Source organism: Xyrauchen texanus, chromosome 27 (genome assembly GCF_025860055.1).
Source record: "Xyrauchen texanus isolate HMW12.3.18 chromosome 27, RBS_HiC_50CHRs, whole genome shotgun sequence".
Lineage (NCBI taxonomy): Eukaryota > Metazoa > Chordata > Actinopteri > Cypriniformes > Catostomidae > Xyrauchen > Xyrauchen texanus.
The window spans coordinates 5,372,633-5,398,318 of NC_068302.1; the positions used below are offsets into that span (position 1 = coordinate 5,372,633).

Genomic DNA, 25,686 nt, shown 5'->3' on the forward strand with positions numbered 1-25,686 from the left:
AAGGCTGGGGACAGGCCGGGCACGAGGCAATACGGTGACCCGGTGTGCCACAGTACAGACAGAGGCTCTGCGTCAAACGTCTGGTGCGTTCTGTCGGTGTCAATGGAGCGCGACCAAGTTGCATGGGTTCAGATTTGGAGGGGCATTCGGGAGTAAGGAGTTTAGACGAGTTAGAGCCTGCTGAAAGCTCTTGGACGACTGAGGGGCTGCGAAAAGCGCGGTCACGAAGCAGATTATCTACTGTGATGGAGAGCTGAATATAATTCTCCAGCGACAGTGACTCTCCTCGACATACTAGTTCCATCTGTAGCTGGTTGTTCAAACCCAGGCGGTAGACTGTCAACAAAGCGGGGTCGCTCCACCCGCTACCCGCGGCAAGGGTGCGGAAATCCTCCGTGGGATCCATTGTGACTGTCTTCAGTATGGTTGGTTATTATGTAACCTGCACAAGAAGAGACAGTCACAATGTCGAGTAAAACTGCTTTTATTGCAGAGAAGGCAAAAGTACAAAAGGGCAAATCCAGAGAAGAGTAGTCAAGGGGAGCGTAAGGTCGAAGCCGGGGAATCAGAGTATGGCAAAGGGGCAAATCCACAGAAGAGTAGTCAGGGGGAGCGTAAGGTCGAAGCCGGGGAATCAGAATAGAGTTAGACGTAACAAGCGAGTTGAAAAGACAGGGGAAGCTAGGGGAACACTAGAGCTGGCAAAGCGAAGGGGTAAACTAAACAATAACCAACAAGTGTGGAGAGAAAGGGCAGCGTATATATAGGGGAAAACGAACAGTGCAGGTGAAACTATTAATCTAGTGATGGGAGCGAGTGCGGGTGAAACCAAATTGGCCTGGTTGCTAGGCAGGGTAGTCACATGGGATAACTTCCTCGTGGTCACTATAATGTGGTTCTCGCTCTCGGTAGGGCGAATGCCGCAGAGATTAGCTTGAAGCCTCCACACGCACTATGTCTCCGCGGTAAGCCACGTGATAAGATGCGCAGGATTGACGGCCTGGAGAAAATAACAAAATATACAAATTTAAAAATAAAAAAAAATATTTGGCTCTTCAATTAGTGCAATACATTTAGTTTTGGGATTTGAGAAATGTATATCCTCAAAGATCTGGAATGCATCATTTGGGGTCCAAGCACCAATGTGATATAAAGTTATATATTGGTCTATCACTACTTTTAATAGGTTGTCATGTGTTGTTTTCCAAATGTTTCTTTATTCTTTTATTTGAAGCTTAAAAAGCCACATTTAGCTTTGGGCATGTGTTAATAATGCAGTTTGCTAGTTTGTCATGGCTTGCATTTTTCAGCTTGTTGTTAGCAATATGCTAACATTTTGCACTTTATCTTAATGTCTTTTCAAAGTACAAATCAAATGCTGACATTTGCTAGAACTGAATGGTAAAAAGTTTCAAATGCAAGCATTAAATGGTTCAGTTGTTGTGATTCAGAAACCGTAACTAACATAGCTATCATATAGAAATCACCTCAGTTAAACTGATTTCTGTGATTTTGAAAATAGCAGCCAGCTGTCTAGTCCAAATGGAACTAGCTTCACACGCTCACATGTCACATTACAACACAAATCCATGCAAAGTGTGGTGGCCCACAGCTAGCATTGTTTGGCTTTTAGTGTGCACTTACTGGGCTACTGGATAAACAGTGCTGAGTGTTTTCTTTGTTGTGTTATGTAAGTTTGATGACCGGGGCCTTGAAGCATTGTATTTGTCACTGATTTTTTGCCTTTTGTATGAATGCAGCACAAGAAAATACACAAATCGTGGTCTCTTTAATATTTCAAGTTTTTCTCTTGGGCCAACACGTTTAAATGGAAAATGATTTCAATATGAACTCAATAATTTGAACACAATATGAACACATTCATTTAATTAATTTGAATATTTAATTCTTCCATGACCATGTGATCTGAGCCCAGATAGAACACGTACGTCTCCAATATGTCTGTTTTAGATCTTTTCATCTAATTAACATCTGCTTACTATCTTAAAATATGTCTTCCAGATGTAAACACATATCAAATAGAGGTATGGATTATTTACATGTGCTATCAGGGAGCTAATAGAAAGCTATTCATTCTAATTTATAACTCTACAACCACAATTTCCAAAAAGTTGTGGCAGTATGAAAAATGTGAATAAAACAAAAATTTGTGATTTGTAAATTCACCATTTGCTATATTGAAAACAACTACACTACACATTAAACGATGTTTTACCTTGTGAATTTCATTGTTTGTTTGTTTTTTGAAAATTTCAAATCAGATGATTGCAACATGCTCCAAAAAAGTTGAGACATTTTTGACGAGTTATAATAACAAGGTGATGTAAAACAGGAGATGTTAAACCTGTGAGGCAATCATGTCTTTTTATATAAGGAGCCTCCATAAACAGCCTAATCCTTCAAGAGCAAGGATTATTCGAGATTTGTCAATTTGCCAACAGAAGCTTCAGCAAATAATCCAGTACTTTGAGAACAATGTTCCCCAAAGAAATATTGGAAGGATTTTGGGCATTTCACCCTCTGCAATGCACAATATGGTTAAAAGATTCAAGGAATCTGGTCAAATCTCGGTTCATATAGGGCAAGACGAAAATCACTTCTGAATGTGTGTGAACTCTGATCCCTCAGACATCATAAAAAACGTAATTCATCTGTAATGGATATCATGAACATGGGCTTGGGATTACTTAATTAAACCTTTGTTAGTCAACACTACTCGCCGCTGCATCCAGAGATGCGAGTTAAGACTTTACTATGCAAAGCAGAAGCCATACATCAATACTGTCCAGAAGCGCTGCCGACTTCTCTGGTCTCGGTCTCATCTTAGATGGAAAGTAGAACAGTGGAACTGTGTTTTTTGGTCCGAAGTGTCCACATTTGAAACCGTTTTGGAAATGCACAGCCGTCGTGTTCTCTGGGCCAAAAAAGAAAAGGACTATCCAAGCTGTTATCAGTGTCAGGTCCAAAAGTCAGTGTCTGTATGGGCCAGGGGTGTCAGTGCACATGGAATGGGTAACCCGCACATCTGTGAGGGCACCATTAATGCAGAAAGATATGTAAAAATTTTGGAGCAACATATACTGCCATCCAGCACCATCTTTTCCAGGGACATCCTGGCATTTTCCTGCAGGACAACTTCAAACCACATGCTGACGGGATTACAAGTGCATGTCTGTGTAAGCAGAGAGCAGGGGTGCTAGATTGGCCTGCCTGCAGCCCTGACCATCTCCAATTGAGAATGTGTGGTGCATTATGAAGCACACCATATGGCAACAAAGACCCCACACAGTTGTGCATCTGAAGACCTACATAATGGATGATTGGGGGAAAATGTCACCTTCTAAACTTAACAAACTTGTGTCTTCAGTGCCCAAATGCTTAATAAGCGTTATTAGAAGAAATGTTTCACACTGGTAAACACTCGACTGTCCCAACGTTTTTTGTTGCAACGAGTGTTGCAATCATCTGATTTGAAATTACTGTACCTAAAAAAAAAAAAGAAATTCACAAGGTAAAACGTAATATAATGTGTAGTTGTAGTGCTTTCAATATAGCAAATGGTGAACATAATTTACAAATAATTCAGTTTTGTTTTTATTTGCATTTTTCATACTGTCCCAACATTTTTGTTAATCCTGTTAAAAGATTTTAGAAGAAACATTTTGTTAAAGGAATTTTAGGAGAAACATCTGAGACAAAGTTCATAGTTAAATGAGAAGTAAATGAGAACTACATCTGAGTTATGCTATCCACATTCATTTCATAGTTTTATACTCTTACTGTATACAACAAATTTTTTTAGATTCTATTTTTATTATTCCTAAGGAATATTAGAGGAGACATGTGCGACAAGCACATGTACTTGAATGAGAAAGACATTTGAGCTCCATTAAAGGGGTCATGACATGAGAAACCAAATTTGCCTTGATCTTTTGGTATATAAGAGGTCTTTGTATCATTAAAACGTCCTGCAAGTTTAATATTTTAAGATGTCCTCCCCATTCTAAACGAATCATTTATTTAATCAAGCTCAAAATACAGCTCGTTCTGGATTCATGGTTAGAAGTGACGTGTCGGTTAGAAGTGACGTAACAGCGTTTGCATATGACCGCCTCCAGCACAAGATAACTACGCTTTAAGCGCAAGACTACGCTCATTTCAGTATCGCCGTGCGCCTCACAAGTGTTCAGTCGATGGACAGAGAGCTCTGACAGAGACTACTTGTGCACAGGAAAATTACGATGCCACACAGATGTGCTGTTCCTGGCTGTGGTCAAACAAAACCTCTGAATAAGCTGCCGAAAGATCCAGACGTCAGGGAAAAATGGATGCAGTTTATTTTTTGCGGACGACCCAGTCACGGCAGTGTTAACTTAAGCGTTTGTTCTGTACATTTTAAGGATGACTGTTTTGAGAACAATTCTCAATATGATGCTGGCTTTGCCAGAAAACTGTTGCTCAAAGATAAGTCCGTGCCGACTATTCTGGGAACAACGACGACGCTAAACTGTAAGTAATCTATTTTAAACTTTAAACTACTTTTTAAAGCGCAATTTCATTCATTATGAATAATCACAGTGTTTTTACTTAGTTTACTTGCATATTGTTCTGGCTGGGGCGTCAATAATTGATACATAGGCACTGACGTTAGCCAATCATAACAGTGGGCGTTAACACTGAAGTCTTAAATGGAAAACGCCCCAAAACAGACTGTTTGAATCAGAGGATGAGAAACAGGGTGGGAAAAGGTCATAAATCACTAGATTTTAAAAGTTTTTCTTAAAAAAAAATATATTAATACTATAATTGCACCTAAGGGAACATAATAATACAATAAAAAAAACCATGTCATGACCCCTTTAACTGTTTGTAGCTATGAAAAACCAACCTATGAGCAATAAAATGTTCTTATGGCAAGAATAGTGAAAGGTACAGAAGCCCTGAAGTGCAAGGTCTTGGGCTCCATTTCCACCTGGTATTAAGATGCGTTTTGGGTAATCCGATCACATGTGGTCAGCCCTAAATACAGGTCTAAACAGGGTCTAAAACGTTTATGAATGTGGTCCAAAATGCATGTGACCGCATCACATTTGAGGCGTAAACACTAATCCGTCCTGTATGTGTCCCAGCAGCAGTGAAGAGCCGCCCCTCACCTGTCAATCAACCGCTGCACTAAAACAACATTTTTAATTTTGCCACTTACAAGCAGCTTTAAAAGGAAATAAACCAGTTGGAAAATTATAAAAAGCAGATACATACACAATCACGAGAGCTTAAAAGATCTTCTTTAGTGTGTCTGATATTAAAACAGATGAGAGGCTCCTTTAATAGAGGTAATCCACTAAAATAACAGATAATTCTGCTTGACATATTGCGTTTGCATTTAAATTTCAATGGCATCTGGGAGAAACAGCGCAAAAACATTTTTTTAGATTTTTTTTATTTGAATTTGTTGCGCTTTATTATCATGCAGTAACACGCTGACAAAGTGATTGATGTATGTTGTCATGAAACAGAGACCCTCCCCTCCAAATCTGAACACAAGTGGTCACAGGAGACACATTTAACAGAGAGTTTACAAAAACCTCCCACAAATTCAGATCAGCTAACTTGACCACAAAGTTGCATAGCCAGTGTTATCTCCCTTGTTAGTGGTGTTTACTGTTTCCAAAGTGTTTAACCTCATTCACACTGGGCTCTGATCCCGGGATATTGGCAGGATCAATGCCGGGTAGCCTTCTGTCTGAACGCAAGCCGGTGCAGGCATGCCCGTAAATTTGATCCTTGGATCACACCCTTGTAACATTACCGGGGTCAATCCTGGGATGTGTCTGTGTGAACACAAGCAGAGCCAATACTGCAAAGGGTTTGTGTCATAGTGATGACATATTTATCATGCAAAGTAGGAAGTTTGTGTGCAGAATAGAGATTCAACAGTTTCACGGTGTACCATGGTTTAGAAAACGGCTGTCATAAACTATTGCCATTTTTTGGTCAGGATTTAAAAAATATACAAGTAAAGAATTTAACATTTCCATGTTAACATTAAATATCAATTAAATTAAGAACCAGTCGGCTACATTTACAGCTTCACCAACCTGATGGTTCCTTTCACTTTCAACCTTTATTGTTCATGGGAGGCATTTCAGTTACTGGACAGCAGCCAAAATCACAAAAATAATTAATATCGAACAAAACAAAGATAATTTTATGAGCTTTTTTATAAAAGTAAGCCTATCTGTCGGAATAAAAGTAATAAATTTGGCTAATAAATCATGCTAATCTCATACAGGGACCAGGGAGCTACTCTCCATCTGCACAGACGAATAGATTAACCGTCAGTTTAGTTGTAACGTATGCAATTTATTTGTTTACAAAAGAATGAAAGAGCAAGCTTTAGCACAGATTACAGGACATCTCTTGCAGTGTGAATGAATGCTGGAATGACTTTTCCCGGGATTAATGCCGGCATCTGAAAGGGGCTTTTGATGTTACTTTCCTTATGACTAATTCTCAAAATATTAAGACATTAATCTCATAATGCTATGAATTTATTGTCGTAGTTTTTACTTTTCCTCAGTATATTACGACTTTAATCTCACAAAGCTACGAAACTTTTTCTCAGAATTTTGACTTTATTCTCGAAACATTATGACTTTATCGTCATATTGCTGACTTCATTGTCGAAATGAAAATGGATTAATTGGTGGGTTGCCTGAATGACTAGTCGACTAAACAATTAAAGGATGCCATGGATAATTAGGCTGGTTTGGGTTTCACCAAATTTCTTATGAGGCATTTACAGCATTCAAAAACAGCTAGAACAAATGCAGGTGTGTCGATATGCATTTTTAAAAGTTTAAAAAACTATTTTTAGCTTGGCCCACAGTCGTCAAAATGCTAAATCTAAAATGAAAAAATGCAGCCAAAGATGTTTATCTGAATGCATATGGCTCTGGTAGCAGAGTGTTCAAAAGTAAATTTGTTCGAGAGAGTTTTACTTTGCACTACCGTTTAAAATATCGAAACAAACCAACAAAACAACTTTATTAATAGAGCACAACAGTCCAGTTCCGGAAGTAAAATTACTTTTATAATAGTATTCTTTTTACTTTTATAATTAGTTTTTTCCATAGGGGAATTTATCAATAATGATAACTTATAAACCTTGAAAGACAGACCTACGTCAGCTGTGAGATTGTTAATTGAAGGTATGTGCTTCTGTTGATGGCATCAGTCCACATTTTTTCAGCTTTTTCAACATTTACAAAAACGTCATAAATTTTATAGCAGATATCCTGGTGGCGAACAAACGATGGCAAAAGAACTCTGCAGGGACTGCCCACTTCCATAACACACTGTACATGACACAAACAAGACGGTCTCCGTACCCTCTCAAACTACTCTTATATATCAATATACTTTAAATATATTGATTCTATACTTATAATCAACAACTCCATTGTTTTTAATTTGATTGTAATATAATTCGTAATGCTACACGGGATTGTAGTTTATGCCACCATTTAAGACGTTAAGTACACAGTCTTGTACCTTTGTCTTTTTCGATTTTCAAATAGTTTTTTTGTTTCTTTTTTTTTTCTTTTATTTAACCTTTATTTATCCAGGTAAACTGTTTGAGAACCACTTCTCATTTACAAACATGACCTGCTAGCTATTGGCGGAGAGGAGATGGTAGATTGGAGATTTTTAATGACCACAGAGAGTCAGGACCTCGGTTTAACGTCTCATCCGAAAGACGGTGCTTTTTTTTTACAGTATAGTGTCCCCGTCACTATACTGGGGCATTAGGACCCACACAGACCACAGGGTGAACACCCCCTGCTGGTCTCACTAATACCACTTCAAACCAAAGTTTGTTATGTTTCAGTTCAACTCGAAGCTGGTTGGTTTGGTTCATGTCTTAGAACTTTTTTATGAAGGATTTTATGAAATCCCAATGGAAAAAATTAAATGGATAAAATACTTTAGTAAACAGGACGGTTAAAAAATGGGGTGGGGACTCACTAGTCAGTTGTTTGATGTTTAGTCAACCCTCATGACCCATGCCCAATTGTGGACAATATGGTGTGTGTGTTATTAGCATTTCATAAGCCCCCTTCGCTTCTATTAGATCTAATATTTATTGAGCCAATTATACAGCCGGTGGGGCATCTGGCCTCATGATTGAAGCAGATGGTGACCACAAGTCCCTCTGGCTAATGACCTGTTAAAAGGGACATGTATGGGGCATGAAGTGCACCATATGCTGGAGATAGTGATGATGATGTGGGAGGAATAATGGGCACGTGTGTGGCATGCGTCCAGGAGGTGGGGGTGTGCGGGGGGAAAGGTCTGGGCTTGTTTACTCAGTGATAGTAATAGGGGCGGGGAGGGCGGAAATGGGTGTGCGGGTGGTCTCTAGAGATGCTGATTATGAAGGATTGTGGCTTTTAGCTTCAACAGATGTTTTGTCGATGTAACATGTTAATGTAGTGTGATTAATTATATAACAAATAACGCGTTGAAAAATATTAACACAGTTAATCCTGCCCTCTGACGTGTATGTAAATTCCATAATAACATTACAGATTTTCCTACCATTTGAGCCATAAGTGGGTGGACAGATCTTCCAACTGTGGATATGAGAATAAAGCAAACAATATATTGAGTTCTTAAGCCACTTTTTGTATTGTCTAATCAATGCTCTTTTTATCTGCCACAATAATGCAATTTATTTTATACTGAATTTCAAACCATATTATACATTTGTTATAGTCACTACATATTATATTTATAAATATTTGAATTATGCATTATTTATATGAATTATCTTTATTTTGGGGGCCTTTATCAGCAAATAATGATGTATGCGATTAATTGTGATTAATCAAATTAATTAATTGGCATGTCGTAATTCATTTGATTACAAGTTTTATGTGATTGACAGCCCTAATAATTATTAAAATATAATTATTTATTTTAAATAATTGAATTATTATATATTGAATTATTGTTATTTGGGGGCATTGGAAAATATTGATATATTCGATTAATTGTGATTTAATTCTCATTCTAAAGAGGATTTGGTTCCCAACAAAAAAACATGATTACTTAACCTACTTTTCATAGTTACTACAATATTACTATAGTAAAACCATGGCTTTCACCAAACAACAAAAAGCAAAACATGGTTAGTCGACAACAGTCATGGTTACTACAATTTTACTATAGAAACTATGCCAAAAACTATGGTAACTGCAGTCTACAATATTACTATTGTAAAGCCATAGTTAAACAATGGTATTTTTATAGTAAACCCATAATAACCACAAAATTGTTTTTATTACCAGTTATATTTTTCTTTATTATCACTATTGTTTCACTACGAATATCATTGTTAAATATGGCTACTTTAGGAAAACCATGGTAAATTTATTGTGAGGACACAAAAAACAATTTTGGAAAAAAGTCCCCCCCTGTCTGCTAAGGGTCTCCATAGATTTCCAACCGGGGGTATGTAAGCAAGTTCCAGGGGGTACATGAAAATAATTGGTTTTCACTATGTTGAACTAATAAAACAAAATGTATGACTTAAACAAAAAATAACAGGGATTAGGGCTAGGTAAAAATATAGATTTTCAAATGAATCGCTGTCTTCCTTTGAACAATTTTAAAATCCATTTTTAAAACCCCAAGATCGATCTTTAAATATGAAAAGTTATTTGAGATCCTTTCACTGCGTGCTGAGTTTGGTTTAACTCATTCCATGTAATTTCCAACAACATTATCCTTTCTCTTCTTTAAAGTCAGCTGTTGATCAAAAACAACAAAACAAAACATTATAATAAATAACCCGTGCCACTTCACTCCCATTAATGTTCACTCAACCAAAATACATAACTGCCACTGTTGATTTCATGGGACCTTTAATATAACATGTAGCTTTAATGTTCTTTCTGCAGGGTTCTGCAATGTTGGATGAACCGGCAGACACAGCCCCTGCTCCTCAGAACAGCACAGGAAATACTGACGATCTACCCCTTCCTCCTCCTCCTCCTCCTCCTCCTCTACCTGCCAGCAGCTCAATCCCAACTCCACCTCCACCTCCACCTCTCCTCCCAGAGGTGCCGGCTCCTCCACCTCCACCCCCTCCCACAAACACAAGCACCAACACCACACCGCCCCCCCCCCAGCGCCACATGTCTGGGTCCTCCAACAGTGAGTACTGGCATCATCTCATCTCATCTCATCACTTTTCTTCCCTTGCTTGTTCACTCTTTCTTTTATATCTCTGTAGTAAGGTGGCACCCAGTGCTCAGACTGCTGATTTTAAAACGGTGGTACGTTAAAATCATACATTTTTTATTTTATTATATTTTTCCCTTAAGTCCACTTGTAATGCAAGTCAAGGTTTCTTGTGCTAGAAACAATTTTTTTTACTTCATGACCATTTTCTGCCCTCTCTCTGACCCTTACACCAGGTTCATACACACATTTCAGCGACAAGAAATGTGTCTATCCACATTGAACAGATAACTGCTGCACGACGCGATACAATAACAGCCAATAAGATGTTTGATGTATTGTAATTAAGAGCGAGATTTTGGACCAATGGGCGGGACCAATTTCAGAAATGAACTTTGACATCAAGAGGCTATATATTCCCCCGGAATTCATTTTTTCAGGAGCATTTTTTACCTTAATGGGGGCATTTTTTTTTCAAACCATTTCAAAAATTAACTATGTCTTATCTGTTTATGTCCAAAAATTTTCAATTATTTCATTAATACATATTCTTAAGACTTTAGAATTGATTGACCCTTTTGATGAAGATTTTCATCAACAATTTTTTTTTATGGCATAATATGTATAATATATATGTATATTATGTATAACTAGGACTATCATATAATTAATTATACACTTGAACACATAGAACTCACAAATAATAGAATTGATATAAACTATATCAGATATTACAAATAAAAAACAGATTCATTAATTAAGAGGGCAATTTTACGATTCAGTTTAAGCCCCCCTTGAATTCTGATCTTGGGTGGGACGACCTTGCATGACAACACCACAGAAATAGAAACCAAGCAAATGACATATGATGTTCTATTAAATTAATGTCCGGTTAGGGCAAAAACTCAGATTTAAATAGAAAGGATCATCTGCATGGATCAAGATAACGCTTTATTGTGTTGTGCCTGGTTAGGACATGGTGTTAAAATTAAACAGGCTGTTTTTGCTACTTTACCTTTAACCCTTATATTGTGTTCCAGTCAAAACTGACGAAACTTTTAGAGAAAAACTATCAATTTATGTTTCCGTACACTTCGTCCATCGGCAAATGTGCTACTAATCTAACATCAAATGTAAAATATTCATGCTGTTGAGTCTGCAATCCTAAACCATTTAACCAGTTTTTGTGGATGTATTCAGTCCAACTCTTTATCACAATGTGCATTCTGAGAGCACAAAATGGCAGACGAGGTAAATCTTGTGAAGTTCCAGTCCATTAACATGAGATCTGGTCCACTCATTCCACTCAGTCTATTTACGAATTTATGCGCCTGGGCCACCATTACTGTAATCGAGTTTAGTGTTCTGTAATTTACCTAATTGCTCATCCTCCTAGAGATACTTGACATGTCTTTGGGACAGGACAATGTCTGTCATGTGTTACACAATTCAGTGTCATGTCAGAGAAATGTTGCTGGCTGTGGATTTGCAATGTGTTTGTGCATTAGACAAATCTTGCAAAAGAGAAACAGAGAGGTTAGCAAAAGCCCTGAAGCCTGACACCAGTGAGTAAAAGGCAATCTCCCTGATTTCTTTATTTTGAAGCCAATTAATTAGAGTTTAAAGCTTATAAATCATGAAATCATGAATCTCAATTCATCCATCACAAATATGGAGGATCTTAATTAACAGATAATCATGATAAAGACAGATCTAGTTAGTGGTGTGTGTTAAGGCAAGGACTGTATGTGCTTTAACTATTTCTTACCCATTACCTTCAAAGGATAGTTCACTCAAAATATATTTAATCATCCTCATGCTGTTCATTCTTGAGGAGATATTAGGCTGAATGTCACCTCAGTCACCTTTCATTTTCATTTTACGTAAAAAAATGCAACGAAAGTGAAGGTTGACTGAATATACAAAACTGCCCAACTATCTCATATAAGAAAGAAAGTCATACAGGTTTGGAACAACATGACTAACTAAATACACAATTTTCATTTTTGCTTGTTCACAACCACCTAGCACCAACCCCAAACACAAGCATTGTGATGGAAAGTTCTTTAGAAAATAGTCTTGAATTATCCTTTTCCATTTTACTCCGCTGTTTTTTGGTATTTAGTCATGATCTTTATATAACTTTATATAAATTAGGGTTTTACTATTTGGCCAGAAGCATTGCAGTTATTTTTTCAGATATTGCAATTGAGATTTGAACTGTTATATGATAAACATTTAACATCTTATATTACTGCTGTTTGGATATCAAGTCTAAAAGAAAAAAAAAAAGGCATAATATTAAATTGAAAAAGTAGCTCTTATGCTCCAGAAGTTATGCAAAAACTTCAAATATTCCAACGATTTATCCTTGTTTTCGAAAATAAGTCTCAATTGTTTTGGCCATGCATTTCTGATAATAGAAAGAGTCATTCTTTAAGTGTCTCAGATCTCTTTGTTTTGTCCACTTTTGTTGTTTCTCCATCCATTTTACATTCACATTAAATACGAAAAATATTAAATAAATTAGTATTGACTAATAATACTATTATTATTATATATTTAAAAAAATATTTATAAAATAGAAACTTATATTATTATATAATTTAAAATTACAACATTAATAATAATAATATAAATAATTATTAATTATATAATATTAATAGTTTTATAAGAAAAGAAATTGGTAATTGTTATGTATTATATTACCAGCCTTTCAGGGTATAATTATCACACTAGTTCACATTTTGAGACTATTATTATTATTGTTATTAGCAATAGTAGTATTTATACAATATAAATATAAATTATTATATTATTTATAATAACAATAATAATGATATAAATAATTGTTATAGTAATTTTTTTATATATTAATAAGATTATTATTAATATTAATAATAACAAAATAATAATTAATAATATATACAGTATTTTATATATTATGTTATATATTGCTATTATATATTATAATCTATAAACTACTACTATAATAATAATTATTATCATTATTGTTATTATTGTTAACAACAAGTTTGTATTATTTGTAGTAACAACAACAATAATAATATAAATATTACTATTATATTATTAATAGTTGTTAATATAATAACAATATATTAAAATGTTAAATACTGTATTATTATTATTATTATATAGTATAATCACAGGCTTTCGTGGTTAAATAATCATAATCGGTCACATCAAAATATTATTATTATTATTATTATTTATTTACTTATTTAATACAGTATTTAATTATTATATTATTTTTAATATTAATTATTATTATTATTAATATAATATTAATATATTTAATGTGCTAATTATTATTATTGTTGTTATCGCACCCTTTCGCAGATTAATAATCACATTAATAGTCACATCGCAATACTACTATTATTATTATTTTGTTTTTATTATTATTATTTATAGAATAAAAACATTCATTATTATTATTATCATTTATAATAATAAGAATATCAATAATTAGTCAAATATAATAAATACTGTTACTATGCTAATAACAATATTTACTACTATGATGATGGTGATGATGATGATGATGATGATGATGATGATTGATTATTATTATTAGTCGTAGTAGTAGTAGTAGGAGTAGTAGTAGTAGTAGTAGTATTGCAGCCTTTCGATTAATAATCATACTAGGTCACATTATGATTTAGATTTTATTTTGATTGATTGCGCAGCCCTAATATAAATCATAACATTTCCAGATAGTTGTAAGTTAAGTGTAGTATCATTTATATATCACAGCAAATTTGTTGAAGTAATAATTGTTTTTGCAGTTTCAGTCAGTTCAGATTCGTTCATGAATCCAATAAGGCACAGAAAGTTTTTCAAAATAATATTGTGTTTCATTTACTAATGAGTCAGTGTGCCATTTTGTTTTTGTTTGTTCAACTCCTCTCTTTCCTCTGCCCTTGTTTGTCCTCCCAACATCCCTGTGTCTGTCTTCACGCCACCTGTCTAACTGAATACCTGCTGAACACCTGTCTCTCTCTCTCTGCTGTCTGCTTTGCATGGACACTTTCCTTTGCCTTTTGTATCTCTCCTGTTTTTCCATATTCTTTTCTCTTGTCATGACGCAATCACTTTAAAGAAGGGGATCTGTCCTCTACGCATCTGTCTCCCTCTGTCACCCCTGCTCCAGAATCACTCCGCCAGAGGAAAAGTAAGTATTTACCCCCTGTGTTTGTGTGTGTGTGTGTGGGTTTGTGTTTATATGTGTCATTTTTACTGTTTGTCTGGTTTCCCCTGCATCGAGTGCACTGTTTGTTTGGCTACAGCTTAGCCACTTGGTGAAGTGAGTCTACAGTGATGAAGCTTCATTATACCTTCCTTCTAACTTCAGATAGAAACCACATCACCCAGCAAGACAGTTTTCCATGATTCCGATTGGGAATCTGCCCACAGAATTCCCAGTTACTGCAGGAACTCTGGCACTTCAGCTGTGCTTGTTTTTGTAGCATAGGCACTTTGATTGATGAGATTCAAACCAAGTCGATTCATCATTGACTCTACCGCAAAAAACATTAAAGTCAGCATGAAACAGTGTTTCTAATCCATTTTTCCCTCTGAAAATTGCTGTATTTCTTGGAGAAACTGGATTCACAAAAGACAAAAAGTAGGTTCACACTTGATTTTATCCATTGAGAATTGAGGAGATCATGAAATGTGGGAGTTTCATGCTGAAATGGAGATAAGTGGTTGGTTGAAAGAAAAGGCTTTGTTCAAACTGCACACATATCTGATTTGTTTATGTCCACAATGTCATTTTGTAAGTGATGAAATCTGATCCGTTTGTTCAGACATTGTAGTCAGTGATCAGAATTTCTACATCATTCTCATTGCCAGATTAATGACTTCCTTCTAATCCAACCAAGAGTAGCTGTCATTGTGGAAAAGGGGGCAGAAAACATGGAAAATGTGCCTCTGCTCATATCATATGCATTCACTATACAGTGCAACATTTGGGTTCTGGAAGTAAAAATTCATTCATTTCTTTTCAAAGGCATATACATTTTTAACAATAACTTATAAACATTTAAAGACAGACCTACTGTGAGCCCCGAGGTTGTTAATGGATGGTATACTGTATGCTTCTGTTTAAATCATCAGTCTGCGTTATTGTTAAGGTTTTAAAACTGTGTTTAATAGCAGAAATTCTGGTGAAGAACTGAACTACCCGTGATCCAGTAGAGAAATATCCACCAATCAGAGAATCACGGCGAACTAAGTGCACCAAAAGTGCTCTGCAACAACCACCCACTCCCATGTGGAATGACTAACTATTTATTTTTTCGCAAATATCTAAATATTTTGTCATTAAAATTAAAATATATTGATTTTAGTATTATAATCAACAACTTTAAATCAATAGCTTTATATTTTTCCAATGTTACATCCTTCGCAATGCTTCATCGGGTTGTAGTTCCCTCATTAAAGATGTTAAGTACACTGCAGGGTTTCCGTTAGCCGCTAACTACCGGTTTTTGACCGTTAAAATGTCCTTTTGTCTGACAAATTCAAACATGGTCAGACACAATGTCTGGTAAAAATATTATCACAAAGCATCAGTAACCCCTTTAGTTGATGCCACAAGAGCACAGTGTAACCTCAACCCATTTTTTTTCCCACAATTTGGAATGCCCAATTTCCAAAGTCCTCATGGTGGCGTAGTGGCTCACCTCAATCCGGGTGGCGGAGGACAAATCTCAGTTGCCTCCGTGTCTGAGACCATCAATCCGCACATCTTCGTGACTTGTTGAGTGCGTTACCGCGGAGACATGGCACATGTGGAGGCTTCACGCTATGCTCCGTGGCATCCACGCACAACTCACCACAACTCTCACCACACGCCCCACCGAGACCGAGAACCACATTATAGTGACCACAAGGAGGTTACCCCATGTAACTCTACCCTCTTTAGCAACTGGGCCAATTTGGTTGCTTAGGAGACCTGGCTGGAGTCACTCAGCACTCGCGACTCCAGGGGTGGTAGTCAACGTCAATACCCAGGCCCCCACAAATTAACTTTGGCAAATACTTCGACAATAGTCAAAGTAAAACAACAAAAAAACCCACTCAACTTGGTTTTAAATCATTACTATAATGCAAAATTTCAATTTTTTCCACATTTCAGTCTAAAATGTTGTTGACCATTATTATTATAAACTTTCCTCATGGAATTCAAGATCTTCCCAAAGCAATGCAACAAAAAAAATAACAGGCTACATAAGTACAGAAAAAAAAAAAATGTAAATAAACTCCTTCGGATAAAATATGTGAAATTATGTCAACATTTCTTGCAGATAATAAATATCAAATAATTATAGGAATGCTGAGCACATCTTTTGGCTTTCATAGTATTCTTTTGCGTGCTTCATTTTGAGGATATAAAACAGATTAAAACCAAACCAGATGTCACACCTGTTTTAATAACAAGCTCCTCTTAATTTTCTTGACTTGTTTGGGAGTCTTCCCATTCTGTGGAGATGTTTTTCCTCTTTAGGGTTGTCCCTGGGTCAAAAATTATTATGTAGCAAGAGGGATCCCACTCTGCACTTTCCCATAAATATCGGGAAGCCTTCTAAACTCGTGCACACTTGCATGCGCCAGAGCAAGTGCATGCGATAATCACATGAAACATATTTGACCCGAATATTTGATGTAATAACAACACAAGTGAAAATAATCCACTCTGGTTTTGCTAAACAAGCACCGTTTAAGCACAAGAAACAACTTTCTTGGTATATATTGCACTTACTGTTGAAAAGAGCCATCCGACACTCGGTTCACTGCAGTTCTTTTAAATCAAATGTTTTTGAACGTGGTGTCTCCTCAGGTCCCAAGGGATTATGGGATAGTAAAGTGACCAGTCGATCCACACTCGCTGGAAATAGTAGCTCATCCTGGTATTTCTTGCTTTCTGTTTAATGAATACTGAGGATTCAGACATACTACTGTTTTTGGTATACTATATAGCAGGGAAGTATGGATATCTGGAAACAGCAAAAGTTTAAAGTGTTGAGATTCACCTCAGAGCTGGTTGGTTTGGTTCATAGTTTATAACTCCTTTATGAAGGATTTTATGAAATCCTTATGGAAAAATCAAATTGGAAAAATACTTCCAGAACCAAGGTGGCTGAAAAAGGGGGTGGGCACTGTTGCGCTCTATTCACTACATAGTGAACATCACTCAGTTTGCTATATGAGGAAAAAGTGAGCGAAAAATGTGTTTATTCAGACACCTCCAATATCTCCAAACAATATTGCACACTTTATGTGACGTTACTTACATGTCTCGTCCTGAACAGTAACGAAACTAAACAAAGCGAAATCCAGTCTGTATGGAATCAATTCCATGCCACATATATTTGCAAAAATATAAAGTATTGCAAAATAAAATAACGTTTTGCAAAAGAAAAGAAGTATTGAGCAAACAAAATTATTTTTTTTAAACAAAAATTAAGTATCACAAACGTAAAATAAAGTATCGAGAGAAAAAAAGATAGTTTTGCAAACAAAAATAAAGAATTGCAAAATATAAATAAAATATAGCAAAAACCAAGATATAATCAATTGCAAAAATCAATGACTGTTGTAAAAGAAACTAAAGAACTTTTATCCTTTTTTATCTCTGCAACAGATTTTTAGGCAGCAATGATTTTGCCATACATCTTTTTCTTTTTTAATGCCTACTAATTATTTTGCAATGCTCCTTTTAATCTGCATTTCCATCACATGTGAGCTCTTGATACCGTTTTGCCTTTGCGCTTCACTTTTCTGTGCATTTCACTTTATGGCACTGTTTTGACGTGGGGGTGGAGTCAGGGGATTGGGGCGTGTACAACGGGATCAATGATGCCTCCCTGGAAGTTAGGTCATTAGCTTGAGACACGGATCAAACATCATGGCTGAGCACCGGCATGCAGGTGGATCTCAGGTATATAAAGTTGATTGTTTCCTTTTATTTAATTAGCATTAAATGTGCTTTAACAGTGTTTGCTTCAGATAAAGAAGTTAGAGATCAGTTAAAGCGCTAACATCTATAGCCAGCATCTGCAGTTTTTTCTCTCTCAATTGATTGGACTATTGATTGATTCTTATGTTTATTTTATAGATTAAAAGTTTCACTTCATAAAGTGAAATGCACAGAAAAGTGAAGCGCAAAGGCAAAACGGTATCACGAGCTCACATGTGATGGAAATGCAGATTAAAAGGAGCATTGCAAAATAATTAGTAGGCATTAAAAAAGAAAAAGATGTGTGGCAAAATCATTGCTGCCTAAAAATCTGTTGCAGAGATAAAAAAGGATAAAAGTTTTTTAGTTTCTTTTACAACAGTCATTGATTTTTGCAATTAATTATATCTTGGTTTCTGCTATATTTTATTTATATTTTGCAATACTTTATTTTTGTTTGCAAAACTTTCTTTTTTTTCTCTCGATACTTTATTTTACGTTTGTGATACTTAATTTTTGTTTAAAAAAAGAAATTTTGGTTTGCTCAATACTTTTTTTCTTTTGCAAAACTTTAATTTATTTTGCAATACTTTATATTTTTGCAAATATATGTGGCATGGAATTGATCCCATAAGTCTGACGGTCAGACTGAAACACTTGCCAAAAAAATCTGATTTTAATTGGATTTCAAACCTTATATGGATGTGGTTTGGATCTTTTTTCTTATTTATTTTTTATAAATAATATTTTACAGAGGAGTTTTTTTATTATTATTATTTATATGATTGAACTTAAACTAAACATATCTAAGTCAGATACAGAATTTTTCTGCCTGTCTGAACAAAGCCTAAAGTCCTATTCACACCAAGCCTGAATTTTGGTTCCGAATGTTCATTGTAAACAAGCTTTTCAATAGGAACAATGGATTGTTATGTCACCATTCACACTGGGTCCAGAAAAAATCTGATCCAATGGTGAGTTTTCATTAAATGTATTTTATTATGTAGTCTTGCAATTATGAAATTGTTAGCAGGCTTTACTAACATTTTCATTAACGTTTCATTTACTTTTTGTGTGTTGTGCTGTGGTGTACTGGAATAAAACTTATTTTTGATAAGCACCACCTATTGTTCGGGAGTGAATTTGCTTTTGTTAAGGCCCAGATATACTTCATACAAAATTGAAGAACGAACAGGAATGTGTTTTTGCATTCGTTTCGGTGGTTCGTAACAGCTCGCCTTGGCGAAACACTTTCTTATTGCCATGGGTCCACGTCATTCGTAGGTGTGACCTGAAGCTCCACCTACTACTTTGTTTTAGTTCAGTTCAGTATTTAACATGAACCCCTGCATGCAGACTTAATAGCGAGCTGGTACATATTTACCAACATCTTTATGATTGTTTGCATATAAACATTTTCTAAGACCATGTCAATCGATTTTTGTTTTGTTTATTTAGTCTACAGGAGCAATCAAATCTACTCAAATTAATTATTAGTTTAATCAGCACATATTAGGGCCGAGTATAGTGTGTTAGCACATAAGCATCATGAATTCACAATGTAAACAAGACAAATGAAAAATGTTCTACTGCATATATATTACTTTAAATCATCATTAAATCATAGTGGTTAGAAAAGCTTCTTCTACTGATCTTGTGTGAATTCGACTCATAGAATGAGGCATAAAGTCATTGATAACATATTTTAATGCCACATCAGTCTAGGTTTTACATATAGCTTCCTTAATGCTTCTCCCACCGTTGTGTGGCGGGTATAATGGTTCTCTAAATGCCTCCCACAGCGGTGTGGCAGGTGTCTGGATGTCCAGGAACAGTATACCATTGCTCGGCTGTTTAGAATTTCTATTTTCCCGAAGAACTTCCGAAGATACTTTTCGTCAGCAGTTTTGCTTACAAATTTGTCTCATCTGCTGAAAAAGAAAGTCGTTTCATTAAGAAAACGAGATTATTACATTAAGAAAAAGATCATGAAGAACTTTTTTTTTTCTGTGGAATAATGTGCATTGATTAATAGTGCACAATAAGAACTGGAACATAAAGTAAATGATTTAATGTTGACTTATACATCTAAAAATCCATGCTGTGCAATTAAAACTATTTATAATTTAGATTTAAACTGTTGAAGGCTGCATTTACGAAAGCAAACCTTCTATTGACGTTTCATCTTGCAGTGTTGTGAGTCATATTGTATTGAATGAGTATAAAGGTGAGTAAACAGTGGGTTGCTTTATTGACCGAGCCCTGCTGCCAACGCATCAACTCAAACTTCGCCACATCATATTTTACTATGCACAGCTATTGTGAACATCCTGATGATTTTGTCTGCTCAAACTCATGCATATCTTCTTCTGTTTGCCTTAAGTTATTTTAGACAGTTAGATCAGTTCTATTAAACTGATATTTAGCTACATATCATAAATGAAGATTTGCCAAGTCAAAGCTTTGTATAGTGTAAATGTATAGTGTGTTTGTACCTAGCTATGATGATTTGTTGTAACTAGTAATAAATTAGGCTGGGTAATATACCTCAACTATTATAACATTTATATAATAATTTATAATTACATAATTTTTTATTATTTATCATTGAAATTGTATCATATTTTCATTTATGTATTTTATGAAATGGGATAAATGGGAGTGTGTTTATTATCATTAAGTCAGAGGAACAATCATTTCAACCAAACAGTCTTTTTTTCTTTTGCCCATTATTCAAACAGTTCAGTTCAAGAGTCAAATCTAGTTTGGATGTTTTCCACAATGTTTTCCACTAATTGAACACAAGGAAGATATTTTATCACTAATATAACAATGCACAGTAATAAACAGCAATATGTGCTTAAATATATACTGTAACTCTCGAATCATTGCAATATTTACAATGTTGCTTAATATAATATAGCCAACAAAATCATTTTGAATATTCAATATATCCTATGGTAGATTTAGATTAGTGGTTCTCGGCTGATTTTGTTGTGGGACCCAGATTTTACAATGCACAACCCCTTAAGCTTTGCTTTGCTCCTTTGGCTGCTCTCTTACATTTTTCACACACAAATAAAAAAGAAAATCCAACAATTTATAATAATATTGTATGTTTACTTTTTTAATCTTTGAAAGCCTATGATTCAGGCTCTGTTTGATCTATGTCCCTGCAAGAAGTCTTATTTCATTCCACTAGATGGCAGAAAGTACTTGGAAAAATACATTTTCCTATATCGACTTCCATCAAAATATACAGATCTGAAATGCAGGTGGCGCTTAAATGGAGATGAGCACTCGCCATGTGCTAGTCCATAGACATTCGGGCACAATTCATTCACTAAGAATGAATTGTGCCCTCTAAAAGCTGTGTTTTTTTTCACATGCTTACTGTGCACATTTAGCACCTGATTCACTAAAGGAATTACGAAGATCGGCAACAGCACAAACATGCCCACCAAATTGCCGCTGAACGTAATTTGCACACACAATTCTGATCTTGCGGTCCGATTCTGAGGGCAATATTGACGAGGATGCTGCAGACCACCGTATCTTACACAACCTGCCTGGACTGAACAGCTTCACTTTGATCCAGACACCTGGATCACCTCTTAAACATGCAGAATGTGCACTTGACGACAATTTGCATCTGGATATATACCTGGCTATAATGCTCTTCAAAATCATTTGATGAGTTTTGATTAAGTACTGCTAAAATGATTAGTTGATTTTGGAATGGCTTATTTTTGGCTACCTGTGATTTTAAGAAGCAGTGATCAGGACATTTATCTTTGTTGTCTTACAAAGATCATATTTAATTTAGTGATTCTTTAGATAATATGTTGTTATGGCAACAAAATAAGTGACAATCGCAAAGCCCCCCAGATCTTGCCCTGCTGCCTAGTTTGTTCATGGTTTTTGGTGGCATTAGTTTTGAGTGCAGGTCATGCAACCTGTAAATGATGGCAGATAAGTTTGTGCCTAAATCTTTTGAGTCGTTTGGTCCTAGCAGGAACAGAAAGCGTCTTTTCAGGCCTGTCACTCATAGTTCATGTTTACGTGTCAATGTGTGGTGTGTGAGGCTGTTTCCGCTAATCCACACAAAAGGTTGTTGAGTTCGGCTGAAATGGAGCGAGAGTGAAGCAGATCGAGTCAGAGCAAATGAAGGAGGTGTGAGCGAGGAGGTGTGTCAGTGAGAGTGAGCAGAGGACACGGGGTTACACAGTGGACTTCAAATCCATTTCCAATTTGGCAGCCGTCTGTTGTCACAGTTGATTACTGCTCATCCGTTCAGATTTCCCACAACTGTGATGAGCCACCGGCAGTGAGTTAACACGTTCTTCTCGCTACTGGGAGAGGACAGCAGAGGTTAAGTAAGGGGGGTTGTGGATCTAGCTGCTCTTCTCGCTCCTCATGAAGACTTTTATATAATCACAGCGATGAAAAAATAGCAAGCCTGTTACGGAAAGGTTTAAATCGAGAACAGCAGGTGATGTACATTTGTTTTATTACTTCTTTAGGAATTATAGTTTGTGTCAGTTTATACTTTTAGGAAGATTGATGTAGACAGTTTAAGTATTGCAGATACCTCACTAGATATCAATTATACTATTTAAATTTCTGTTTTGTTTGTTTCTAACATTATTTTGCTGTAGAAACATAAGGTATTTCTGCTTGTGTCTGTAGTTTCTGATTTAGGTTTGTTCTCACCAGGATAGATCAGTGGACTATTTATACCTACAGCTGTCAGCATTAATTTATATTAATTAATACGACTAGTGGATTGAACGTTCTGGTTATAAGAGGCATTTATGGAATCATCTTTTCTCTCTTATTTAAAACTATATATATTTATTTATAATCTGGGCTGCTCTCATCAAAATAATTTGGAGAAGTTGGCATGTCCTGCAGTGCAACATGCTGTACTCCATCTAAAACTATTTTTTAAATTATAGCATTTCATATTTACTACTAAATTATGTGTGTGTGTTTGTGTGGGTGTGTTATAATTTATAATTTAATATGAATTATTTATTATAAAATTCATTAATTATATTAATTATAACATTTATTATGTATTACTAAATTATAAATATAAATACAGTATATATATAGTGTGTGTGTGTTTGTGTGTATGTGTGTGTATGTGTATATATATATATATATATATATATATATATATATATATATATATATATATATATATATAATTTAATATGAAGTAATATGAATTTTTTAAATTATAACTATTATAACATTTTGCTATTACTTTTTTTATTAGTTTATTATTATGCATGGAATATAGTCTCTTAATTAATGTACTTCAAAAGCAGGACACCGCAGGACCATTTAAAATGAACTAGTGAGCAAATCTTTTATTAAAAATGGTAAAAAACAAATTTTTTATTATATTCACTTTTCATTATTATACATTCATAAAATCCCGAAGTTGATAAAAAATATATATTAATTGTGTCAAAAAATATATATTTAATAAATATGTGTCAACTACCCAACTATATATTATTTCTATGTATTATATTAACTTTATAAGACCTATATAATGATCTTTTATAGATTTTAAAATACTAAAGAGGATAAAAATCATGTGCAGTATAAAATTAATATGTAGATTGACACAAGCCGTAGGGACCAGAATAACAGAGAAACTTGGGAGTTGGCTCTTTTGACCACCTAGCAACCACCCAGAACACTCTAGCAACTACATAGCAACATGCTAAAACCACTCAAAACACCTTAGCAACTGCTTAACAGTGCCTTGGCAACCACACACAACACCCTGACCTATAGCATTGTGGGGCAAGTTTTGCACTGGGCAAGCACCACCATTTTTTTTTTTTTTTTTTTCAAAATAAAAATCTAGTTATAATAATTATTATTTTAAATGTAAGAATATTCATTGACATATGATTTTCATCATTTTAAAATTTCAATAATTTTATAAATAATTTTGATGTCAAATCTTGAACAAAGGCCTGTTATTTCTCCATAATGGTCATTTTTGTCTTCAAATTGAGTTTTAACTTTAAATTCCCTCTTTAAACTGTATTCAATGAGTGGATTAATTTTATTAGTAACTGTTTAACTAGCACATGAGTTACTGAGTGCTGTATACATTTGTTTAGATGTCTGGGGTTTTTAATTAAATATTTAGGGGAGAAGCTTGTCCGGTCTCTCTCTCTCGCTCTCTGTCTCTTCATTGGTCCATCGTGGCTCAGTTTTCCTCTGTCTTTATCTCAGGCAATAAATCCTTCAACATGATGTCCCCCGCCGGAGATAATTCTGATCTTCTGGCCGAAATTAAAGCTGGGAAGTGTCTAAAGCCGACGCCTCAGAATAAAGGCTACACGACTGTCTTCTCAAACAGCAGCACAGCAGAGAGCAACGTAGGTCACGCCACCTTCCCAAAACACATACAATTACATATGAAGTGACATCTTTTTGGTAGCCTGTCAAGAACATTCAAATTACTATAATGTTTTGAGATAGTTTGCTTGTAATTCTCATTATTCTCAATGATGATTCTCATTATATTGTCACTACTATAATACATGAATTCAAATCAATTTAGTGTCATTTTATTATGTAATTATATTTTTAAATCAAGATATATCAAATTCAGTACTGCAGTTCTACCATGATGGATTATTTATTTATTTATTTGCATTATGGTTGTAAGTCCTAAAAACTAGCTTCATTTAATTTATTTCAAATATAATTTCTTTTTTAATATTTGTTTGGGGTAAACTATAATCGGACATGTTAAAGCAGTTGTCTACTGTGTAATCTGTGACCTTTCATTTGGATGTGACCAACATTGTTTGAGGATTGGTATTGTAACATAATTGTAATGTAATACTATTTGTATTACAAATGTTTTTGATTATCCATAGAAACAAAATACAAATGGACAAATCAGACACGTTTCTTTAAATACATAAGAAAACATTTCTGTACACAAATTAAAATGTCCTCCCAGTTATCGACTGGGAGAACGCAAGGGCCACTAAAAGCAGTTACAGTGAATGGTGTTATACTGTATTTCTGATCATTATAAGAGTGCAGCTCAGTGATCTGGCACCAAATCCATTCTGCAGGATAATTCAGCCGAGAGGCTTGTGTAACATGCTAATGGTGCTGTAGTACAATTGCACAATTTATTAAAGTTACATAATTAAGGAAAATACAGAAGACAGAGGAATTTTCCTCAAAAAAAAAATACATTCAGAATTTGTGATTTGTCTCCAGTATGTATATAAAAGTTTGATAAAGATGTTAATGGTTTTTACAACTCAGAAACTTTTAATTATGGCAATTCCAACATGAAGTGAATGCAGCATTGTAGCTTGATGCCATAAAAGAGCTTACAAAAAACTCATAATTCTCTATTTCATTAGATAGCCATG

At 35.0% G+C, this 25,686-nt stretch overlaps 1 protein-coding gene across 1 annotated transcript in view; it reads left to right on the top strand.

The window, feature by feature from the left end:
* LOC127620526 (espin-like) overlaps nt 1-25,686 on the top strand; it is a 169,127-nt gene that overhangs the window by 113,221 nt on the left and 30,220 nt on the right. The window contains 3 exon segments of the mRNA XM_052093657.1: nt 9,987-10,242; nt 14,393-14,464; nt 24,521-24,666. Coding sequence (XP_051949617.1) covers nt 9,987-10,242; nt 14,393-14,464; nt 24,521-24,666 — 474 coding nt within the window.